Source organism: Crinia signifera, chromosome 9 (genome assembly GCF_055691185.1).
Source record: "Crinia signifera chromosome 9, ASM5569118v1, whole genome shotgun sequence".
In the NCBI taxonomy this organism is placed as follows: Eukaryota; Metazoa; Chordata; class Amphibia; order Anura; family Myobatrachidae; genus Crinia; species Crinia signifera.
The window spans coordinates 27,136,443-27,147,619 of NC_139225.1; the positions used below are offsets into that span (position 1 = coordinate 27,136,443).

The following is an 11,177-nucleotide window of genomic DNA, read 5'->3' on the forward strand; positions in this document are numbered from 1 at the left end:
TTCAAACTGTGGCCCTCCAGATGTTGTGAAACTACATGTCCCAGCATGCCGACAGTTTTGGCAAGCTTATAGGAAAAAATGTGGCAATGCATGCTGGGACATGTAGTTTCAAAACATCTGGAGGGCCACAGTTTGAAGACCCATGGTCTAACAACTTGCTGGTGGCCCAATGATCGTATCCCCTCTCTACTGTCCCGATTTCCACAGACGAGTCGCAGATGTCCCCTCTCCTCTGCCTTTAGTGTTGGGAGATTGGCAGCATATTAGACATTGTGACTGAATGTGTAAAATGCATTTTTAGTTATTATGCAGAATTTATTTGTGTAGCTCTTCAGCCTGTGTGTTTTGACTTGAGTAGCCAACGCCCCCCCAGAAGGCGTGAGACCTTTGATTTAGGGTGTACCCAGATTTACATTGCATGATCTGAATGAATGGCGGCTAAAGCTGAAACTTTATTTGTTGTGTATTTCTTACTATTAAGCAGCCAATTTGGTACAGAAAGATCTATAATGGGGGCATGTGTGGTACTCAGACCCCTAAGTCTAGGGGCCCCCCCACCACAATGCACCCATGTTTTATACTTTGCGATTACCATAAAGTGCTCTTGTTATTTTGGCAAATATTACAGTCCAGCATTTCCCAGTGAGCTGAATCATGTACACTGTTCTATGCCAATTGAGTGCCACCTAGTGGTGATGTCTAGTAAAAGCATGGCATCATTCGCCAAGTTCCCTGGTTGACACTGCAACAGGTCTGGCCTGAAGACCTTGCCAACTGCACAAATCATTTAGTGCCACTGGATCCAGTTACAAAATAGGTCCAATATCCTTGTGTACCCAGCCATGGCCACACTCCTGTACCTACCGGCACAGTGCGGATGTGTTGGAGACAGATAGTACTGCAGACACTAGTATAATACCAGTCTAGTTTAGAGAATATTGAGGTCCAAGGGGGTCAGTATAAGTTTCTTTATTTCAATAAAAATCAGGTACATTGTTTTAGTTTGCATGTTTTACTACAAAACCCTCAGAGGATTCCCCGGTTAAACCCCATTGGGGCACAGTTACAAAATAAAACCCCCCAACTCCAGCCGAGTTGGCACATCATCCCCCTAACCCCCTTTCTCCAACCCACACTGCCCTGCAGTTAAACACTCACTAGAAAGACTCCCCTCCCAAAAAAAATTCTAAAACGAAGTCTTTAGCTGCTTGCGGCTTTACTGCCGATATGTTAACAGTTCCTAAGCTGGCAGCAGACATAATGCCCATTGGCCTTCCAAACCAGAAGGCAGTCCAGATAAAGTGTGAGATTGTTAGAGACATAACAGAACAAGGTCGCGGCAACAGACTAGATTATAGTAAGTGGAAATAGCTTGGCGGATCCTGCCCCCAGTTTAATTTTTCCAGTAGTCTTTAGTGTCACCGCCGGTCTCATTCAGCAGAGTCGTCCTGACGAGAGCTTCCGTAACGGCGTAAGGGTCGCAGTTGGCTGCAGGACGGCGATCTTCAAAATAGCCAAAGCCTTCCTGTCCAACCTGGCGCGGAATGCGGATGCTGGCACCTCGGTTGGCAACACCGGCTGAGAACTCATGGATGCTGGAGGTTTCGTGCTGGCCGGTCAGGCGGCGAGAGTTGTCTTTACCACCGCGAGGGTCATAGACGCAGATGTGATAATCGTGACGTTTGCCCAATTTCTCTATGGCCTCCTCGATGTGTCTGTAGAAAGCAGAGATACGGTAAGATTAGACGTGATGCGGTCAGTATGCTGGCGGTCAGAATCCTGACTGCTGCAATGCCAGCACTTTGTCCCTCAATGGGTGTCCACAGAGGGAGAATAAAATAGTGTGGCGAGGCACCGGGCCCTCTAATCCACGGCTCTCCTTGTCAGCGTTGGCATTTTGACCGCCGGTATATCATATCGGACCAGGTTAGACTACTAATGATCATAAGCCAGAGGTCAGACAGGTTAGGTAGTGCACACATTCAAGTGCTCATAAACTTACTTCAAGCCGCCTTCCTGCCGCATGTCTGTAGTGCTGTAGTTCGTGTGACAGCCAGCACCGTTCCAGTTCCCAGTCATGGGTTTAGGGTCAAGAGTTGCCACAACGCCAAAGTCTTCGCACACCCTATGGAGGATGAAGCGAGCCATCCAGAGATGATCACCCATATCGATTCCTTCAGACGGACCAACCTGGAACTCCCACTGTCGGAGATTGGAGCACAAGGTTAGCGTTTGTATTCATTACAGCAAGGCGGAGGAGAAAAGGGAGCGGAGTTCTCTAAGCATGTTGTATTTGTGGGGCAAGAGGTTAAAGCGAATCAGCAGCCCCTTGTAGAATGAGCAAGTACCCGTTACATTCCATATCTGGGCAGTCCCCTGTATCGCGTCACAAGGCCTCCCCGTATGTATGTCACAAGGCCTCCCCGTATGTATCCTACATGTCATGGCACTTACCTGTGATGGCATTACTTCTGCGTTTGTGCCACAGATGTTGATCCCAGCATATAGACAGGCCTTGTAGTGACTCTCCACAATGTCCCGACCATACACCTTGTCTGCACCAACGCCACAATAATAGGGACCTAAGGACCAGAATTACACCGCTCATTTAAATGATCCAATTTATTAACACAAGTAATTAATTTTACAGGTCTGGAATAAGAAAGCCTATAGGGGTATTTATGATTCTGCTCCAAGTACATTTGCCCCTCAGTGCTCTTCCAATTGCCTCCTCCCCCCAGCCCACACTTACCCAGCAAGAACCACAATCCCATGACCAGTGCTCCCATTACAGGTTATGGGGAGTGACTAGTTCTCTGCCTAGAGCAGGCATGTCCAAACTATGGCCCTCCAGCTGTTGCGAAACTACACATCCCAGCATGCCTTGCCATACTTTTAGCATTCCCTAATAGCTAAACTGTGGCAAGGCATGCTGGGACCTATAGTTCACAACCACTGGAGGGCCATAGTTTGGACATGTCTGGCCTAGAGTCACCAAGTGAGAATGCTGAATGGTCAGTTTATCCCCTTTCAATAGAACCATGTAGTCAAGATAGGTCATTATGCATTGGGTTGAAATCTGAAAGGTTGACAGGAGTTGCTCATGTTTTTTTTTTTTTTATCCGACAGGTAGTATCATACCCATTAGCTACGGCAGGAATGGTGAACCTTCGACCCTCCAGCTGTTGAAATACACATCCCAGCATGCCCTGCTACAGATTTGCTATTTGGCCATGCTGGGATGTGTAGTTCAACAGCAGGATGGCCAAAGGTTCCCCATCCCTGACTTAGTGTCCATGTCGACATTACATGCGGGACAAAAAAAAATAAAAATAAAAATAAATATATATATATATATATATATATATATATATATATATATATATATATATATATATATATATATATATATATATATATATATATATATATATATATATATAGTCTGCATTTACTGCTCCACCCAATTACCCATATAGTCATCATTTCTGCATTATGTCACTATGGTCACTAGGTGGCACCATGTAAGTAGGCTCATAAAGGTTCAGACAATATCACCACTTCACCTCTGTGACATTAAGTTATACTTAAACATTTGCTTAAGGCTGGGGAGGAGCTGGGACCCAAGAAGGCTAGTCATGTATAAACGGCTCCTGGGTACCCACCCAAAATGTACGGTATCATCCAACAGAAAAGGTCACAGAACACTGGCCATGTTCTTACAAGTGGAGAAGAGGGCACCAGACTAGAAATCACCCTACATATAGCTAAGAGCGCCACCAGCTGCCAATGAGGACAGGACACCTTTTAGATGACCCTGGTACATAGACAGCTGCTATTAATTCCATTTAGGATGGAAGGTTACAAAATTGACCAGCTGAACTGGAGTCTGCAGAACCTCCTTCATTAGTTTCATACCTTGTGGCCCTGGGAAGCCATTTTCTGGCCAGCCGTATGGGTGCCCATTGATACCAAGTAGCGTGTATTCTTGCTCCATGCCGAACCAAGGGCGTTGGTCTGCCACCATGTCCATCACCTTCTTACAAGTATGGCGCAAGTTGGTCTCTGAAAAATAGAACAAGGCAACAGATTACACATGACCCAGAGGAAAAAAAAAAAAAAAAAAAAAGAAGAAAAGTGTACACTGGGGGAAGAGGCAAGGCCGATACTTCCATCCATCTACGTACTATGTACGGACGTGGCCGGCACTCCCTGCCAGCTGTCCGATACCAGACTACTTCCCTAGTGACAGATTGACAGGATTTAAAGAGACATTGAGCAGGTGATTAGGTGCAGGTAACCTGTGGCACTATACCATGCTCTGCCAATTAAGGCAACTTTAACCCTTTGAGTGCCAAGTAAACATTTTAGTCATCATAATGACACCTTATATAAAAGGTATAATAAAAAAAAAAAAATATTTCCTATACAAGTGAGCGCCGCCATTTATAGTGGATATTTTGCACATATCAGGATTAAGACATATCTGTAATGTCATCAGTGATGATAGAGGTTCTGCCACCTTGACAGGCCAGAGACCCTCTCTACTGCTAGTTAAGTTACTTGATTCTAACAAGGTAATCTAAGCAGCAGAAACGATTTTCCTGATCACTTTAGCAGCAGTTTTGTTGAGGAAATCTTCCAGCTACAACAGTACTGAACTTACCTGCAGCTTTCCTGTTATACTTCAGAACCTCGCACATGACCAGCTTGTTTGGGTCAAGGCAGAACGGGTCCCTGAACATGCTGACTGGGATCAGGTACATATCGCTGTTTGATCCTTCCGCCTGATAGGTGCTGGACCCGTCAAAGTTCCATTCTGGGACCTCTGTAATGAGAAAAGGAGGATTTATAACATGTGATGGCACACAGATTACATGATATATATTTATACTGCCCTAATAAGACCAGCACGGCCATGGAAAGAGCAGGAGTTGTCCAGCTCAGTTATTTTCTTCACATAATGCTGCATTCCCATTGCAGCCCCTGCAAAATCCCGGGTTTTTCTTGCCGGATTTTTGGCGGGGCACAGAGCTTCTCAGCTCAACAGGCCCCCTTCATAGTGCACCTCAGACCCGGGAATTTCCAGTGTCTGCCCCTTTCACACTGCTTTCCGTGGTCTGCCTTCCAACAAGTGTGTGGAATGTAATTGCAGCTTTGATTGGGTGTTGGGAAGTTTGTACAAATTGCTGTGATTGGCTGTATAAAAAACAGCTTTTATTGGCTAGCTGTCATATCATATGATTACACCCCCCTATGAGCTTGTTTTTTGGCATCATGTGTGAAAAACATGGGTCTGTCTGTGCCAGACTGCCGTACACCCGTGTATTACCCAGGAACAGCACTGTCTAATTCCCAGGGCATATCACACTGAGACAGGACACGGGAAATTACTGCTTGCCCTGGCAAAACCCGGGTTTTTGCAGCAGTGAGAACGGGGTATTCGAATACTAAAGCATTGAGCAGAGTGGTCAGCATTGCTAGTGATCCTGCCTAGCGTATTTACATGATATATAATACCCCGTTCTCACTGCAGCAAAAACCCGGCATTTTGCAGGGGCGGCAGTGGGAATGCAGCGTTCGCCGGCATCCGTTGTGTACGATGCGCACTCCCGCGCATCACATAGTACAAAAAGTATGTGCTGCACATACTTTTTGTACTAGGTACACATTCTATCGGATCGCAGTACATGCACTAGGGATGCGATCCGATGTGTACTTTAAAAGTACAGAACGGACCTAAAAACCGGACCGTGTATGGGGGGCATAAGACTTATTGCAAAGACCAGAACACTTGTACAATCACGGTTTCTCTGGGGGACTATGCTTTGCAGAGATGGCCTTCAGATGCAGACATAAATTTTCTTTATGCCAGGCATGTCCAAACTATGGCCCGCCAACTGTTGTGAAACTAAAGGTCCCATCATGCCTTGCCACAGTTTTGCTATTAGGGGAATGCTAAACCTATGGCAAAGCATGATGGGATGTGTAGTTTCACAACAGCTGGAGGGCCACAGTTTGGACATAGGAGGTGCTATTTTGGGTACTGCAGGTCTCAGCAGATTATTGAATTGTCCTTTTGAGACATGACGCTTTTTGTCTCACAGTATGGAACCTGGTGCAGGCCATATAATCCCAGCATGCACCAGTAAGCTCCTCACCAATGTTACATTTTGCTGGAATTTCACCTTTGGAGAAAGTAGCAACATTGGGTGGTGCAGGGGGGGGGGGGGGGGGGGGGGAATGACTGAGGGTGCCAACTTACCTTCAATAGTTTTCGGTTCATAGTCCAGGGTCTTTGTTTTGCAGCGGACCCCTTCCCCTGTCCCATCAATCCAGACATAAGTGACTTGGACTTTCCCCCCCTGAGGCAAGTTCATATACTGCTCCCTCACCCCCTTGTTGAGTCTGGAACTGTGCGACACAGACATGGCGGCGGCTGATCTGGAACAAGAAGGAGAAAGCCTGGCAGTTAGGCAGCGTTACTGGAAACTCACCCACCACAGTCTGAGACAGGAACGCTCTCATGTGCATGTCTGAATATTGCATGGCTACCGGCATCTCTGGACAAGTACAGTGTCCACAAGAGCTTGCAATCAGAATAGTTTGTATTAAGTGAGCACCACACACAGGAAGGATTTCTGGGTAATGAGGGGAGGGGGGTGATGATCACCAAGTCCCCTGAATAGACATGACCCAGTTCTCAGACCATCCGAGTTGTTTACCGCCTGTAGGAGGCAACCCTGTCCAGCATAAAAGAACTGGAACCAACTGGTTATACAAGTACGCAGACCCCCACCACACTGGTTAACCATCTATATGCCAACAGCACTGATCCCTCCTCCCCAGTGACCAGCACAGACACAGCCTGGTGTATTCTGCCAAGTTACCCAGAGATGAGCAATATACACAGGACAGCAGTAGGTCAGACTGACCATGTACTAAACCTTACAGAGAAACACACCAGCCAGCTACTTATCAAACACAGCCAGTGAGCCAGTGACGTGAAGTTCCAGCCAATTGGATCTTAACTGAACTCTCAGGAGGTTTATTTTATTTACCTACCAAGGTTAACTACATAGACCCCTTACAGTTCAGATACTTCTGCCCCAGAGCAAACCCTATATAACATGTACATTTGTCAATACTCATACCTTTGAAGGTTTGTAAATACCCAGTTTGTTGCATCACTTTGTAAAGCGCAACAGAATAGGCTTTGCAATATAAGAAACTGTCAACAAATAAACACTTATGGTGTGTACACACTTGTACAATCATGACTAGATTACAATTTAGACTATATCGTGCAGATCTGCACTATATAGTCTATGCAGCCAAGACTTTCTGGCTGTGATATGGGAGCACACATCGGGATCGCAAGGGTTAAAACCTGTGCGATCTGCATGATAAAATCTCATGCACATTGTACCATTAAGGTGTGTACACACGGGGGAGATATAATGCTCAGTGCCTACTTTTCATCAGCAACCAGAGATGGTCGCTGATGAAAAGAAACCTCTGCCGGCGGTGCCGCAGAGGTACAGCTGAATTAGAACTGGAGCGCGCACCCAGCGAATTTATCGCCGGGGCACACTCCCATCACTGGCAATATGGTCACCAGCAACCATATTCCCAGCGATATTAGACAAAATCGCCCCCGTGTGTACACAGCACTAGATGTATGAAGCAGCGATAAGGGAGAAGTGATAAAGTACCAGGCACTTTATCACAAGCCAATCAGCTCCAATTGGCCAGTGATAAAGTACCAGGCACTTTATCGCTGCTTCATACATCTACCCCTTAGGATATAACTTTTTTTTTTTTTTTTGCAGTCTGTCCAGTAACATACAGACACGTGGAGCACATACAAACTCAGATTAATCATGCCTGGGAACCCAATCAACAGCCTCAGCTGCGAATCAGCCTGCTTACCACTGTGCTACCAATAGACTCCTTATCTTCTAACTCCACAAAACAGGATTTTACAGACCCCAAGGACACAGGGGGTGGGGTGCATGTGACCTGCACTCCATGTGGAGGAGATTAAAAAAAACAGGAAGTGGGTACACTTCTAATATAACTAGATGCATTTAACCCTATGGATTGCACAGTCCTTTGTTCCAGAATCCTGCACATGTTCCCACCAAGCCAGGCAGCAGCAGCAGCAGCCGCCATGAGAGCCAGCATAGGGAGCATCCAGCCAGCAGTGAGAGGGTTACCGCAGCCTGCACTCCCTCCCGAGCCAGAGGAAGCATGCGTGGCAGGATGCACCTTCCACCCAACGCAGGGAGCAATACTGCAGCTGCAATTTAGCTTGCAAGCTCTGCGGTACAGGAGACACGTGCCCAGTGGAAAGCGATGGACCCAACAACTAATTCATTACCTTATTAGCAGCAGGGATGAGGCTCAGGCCCGGGGATCCTCAGCGAGCAGCAGGCGGAATCAACACACGGACTGCTGGATGTAGGACCGTTGTATTTATACAGCCTGGCCACGCCCACCCAACTGATGTACCGGGGAGCTATGGCCGCAGGACGTGTCCTATACCCACACTGACACTCCCCCTCATCTCCCTGGGCATTGCTCACCTGACACGCCCCCTCATCTCCCTGGGCATTGCTCACCTGACACGCCCCCTCATTTTCATGTGCATTGCTCATGCTGACACGCCCCCTTCTCCCTGTGCTCTTGTGGGCACACCCCCTACTACGCCCGCTGGCCAGTCTCTGCAGCTGCTTATCAGGAATTATTATTGTACGCAGATTGTTGTTATTGTGTCTGTGCTCCTCCCAATCATAGGTGCTATCAACACTCAGAATTGGGCTTGGTTTTTTTTTTCAAGTGTTTTTTTTTTTTTTTTACAACTGGTATCAACTATCAGAGGTAATTGGTCATCACCCACTAAACATAGCTGAGTAGTGGGATAAATAGAGGCCTCTTTATTTATTTGTTAGAAGTACAATGCTGCTTGTTGTGAGATTGTTTTAGTTTCGCTTAAGCTGGGTACACACAATGCAATTTTCTTTAACGATATGCATGATACGATATATTGTGTATATCCTCCAGTGTGTGCCCACTGAATCATTAATGAAGCGCATTCCTGGGGGGCAAGGGCGTAACTACCATAGGTGCAAGGGGTGCAGCTGCTATGGGGCCCAGAGCTGAAGAGGGCCTATCTTTGCTGTAAAAGTAATATTTTTTTACATACATTTATCACCATCAGTAGCTAAATAGGGGGCCCCTATAAACTTTTGCTATGGGGCCCACAAATATCTAGTTATGCCTCTGCTGGGGGGTCATTAAGGATCCCTCATGTCATATGAACATGCAGTCAAATATGCCATACTCAGTCAGCCATACTGAACCATACCAAGCCATACTGAACCATAATCAGCCATACTCAGCGGTACCAAGCAATACTGAGCCACACTCAGCCATACCCAGCCATACTGAACAATACTGAGGCATACGCCACCATTTCCAGCCATACTGAGCCACACCCAGCCATACTGAGCCATACTCCTCCATACTGAGCCATACTCCTCCATACTGAGCCATACTTCACCAAACCCAGCCATACTTCGCCACACTCAGCCATACTGAGCCACACCCAGCCATACTGAGCCATACTCCTCCATACTGAGCCATACTTCACCAAACCCAGCCATACTGAGCTACACTCAGCCACACCCAGCCATACTGAACCATACCCAGCTATAAGGAGCCATAACCAGTCATACCGAGCCATGCCCATCCATACTGAGCCATACTCCTCCATACTGAGCCATACTTCACCAAAACCAGCCATACTGAGCTACACTCAGCCATGCACCGGCATCCTCCACCCCCCTTCATCAAACCCCTCTCACCCTGCACCAACCACCTTTCACCCTACACCAACCCACTCTCACCCTGTGTCCTCTCACCCTGACAGCCATACTGTCATACCCAGTCATACTGAGCCATACCCAGCCATACTGAGCCATGCTGAGTCATACCCAGTCATACCGAGCCATATCCAGCCATACTGAGCCATATCCACCCATACTGAGCCATATCCACCCTTACTGAGTCATACTCCACCAAACCCAGCTATACTGAGCCACACTCAGCCATACCCAGCCATACTGAGTCATACCCAGTTATACCGAGCCATATCCAGCCATACTCCACCAATCCCAGCCATACTGAGTCATACCCAGTCATACTGAGCCATATCCACCCATACTCCACCAAACCCAGCCATACTGAGTCATACCCAGTTATACCGAGCCATATCCAGCCATACTGAGCCATACTCCACCAATCCCAGCCATACTGAGTCATACCCAGTCATAGTGAGCCATATCCACCCATACTCCACCAAACCCAGCCATACTGAGTCATACCCAGTTATACTGATCCATACTCCACCAAACCCAGCCATACTGACTCATAACCAGCCATACTGAGCCATACGCCACCAAACCCAGCCATACTGAGCCACACTCAGCCATACTGATCTATACTGCACCAAACCCAGCCATACTGAACCATACTCAGCCATACTGAGTCATACTCCACCAAACCCAGCCATACTGAGCCACTCTCAGCCATACTGAACCATACTCTGCTAAACCCAACAATACTCAGCCAACCCTGCCATGCTCCCTTCCTGCTATCAGGCCTTCCTGTCTGTACCTCATGTCACCTGTCTGTCTCCCCCTTCCTCTAGACTGTAAGCTCCTCTGAGGGGTGCTGGACGACCCGACAGTCGGAATCCCTCGTGGGGGTCCACGCCCCCCATAGAGAGAATAGAATAGATGGCCACTGAGTCCACATCATGGCGAGCTAAGCAAGCCCGCAAGCTTGAATGCGTACGCTCCCCTGTCAGTCTCCTGACAGTCAGGATTCCAATGTCAGAGAAATGACCATCAGTAAGTTATACCATAACCTCCTGGGGCAGGGCCCTCTTCCCTCCTGTTCTCACATCACTCGTCTCTTGCACCTCAATTACAGATCTCTCCTACTCAGTGACCGTCTATACCCGCATCACTTCTCACTCGTAACCAGTGGCGGCTCTTACCTCTGTGGGGAAGGAGGCTGTCGTGACGCCGCCCCCCCCCCCCTCTGCTGCCGCCACTGCTTGGTCCCCTTAACCGCCGGTTCGTTCTGGTCCCCACTTCCATCCCGACCCC

General features: G+C 47.6%; 1 protein-coding gene across 2 annotated transcripts; it reads right to left on the minus strand.

Annotated features, from left to right (window-relative positions):
* Positions 1-953: 953 nt before the first annotated feature.
* LOC146035277 (glutamine synthetase) lies at positions 954-8,542 on the minus strand. Of its 2 annotated transcripts, none has more exons than XM_083158635.1 (7): positions 8,384-8,542; positions 6,266-6,444; positions 4,667-4,828; positions 3,919-4,065; positions 2,455-2,582; positions 2,003-2,202; positions 954-1,715 (listed from the first exon to the last, which is right to left on the minus strand). In XM_083158635.1, exons 2-7 carry the CDS (start codon positions 6,429-6,431, stop codon positions 1,394-1,396), a joined length of 1,125 nt encoding a protein of 374 aa, XP_083014761.1. In that variant the 5' UTR covers positions 6,432-6,444; positions 8,384-8,542; the 3' UTR covers positions 954-1,393. The 2 variants fall into 2 exon arrangements, with proteins under 2 accessions (XP_083014761.1, XP_083014762.1); XM_083158636.1 differs by lacking the exon at positions 8,384-8,542 and adding an exon at positions 6,556-6,686.
* Positions 8,543-11,177: the final 2,635 nt, after the last annotated feature.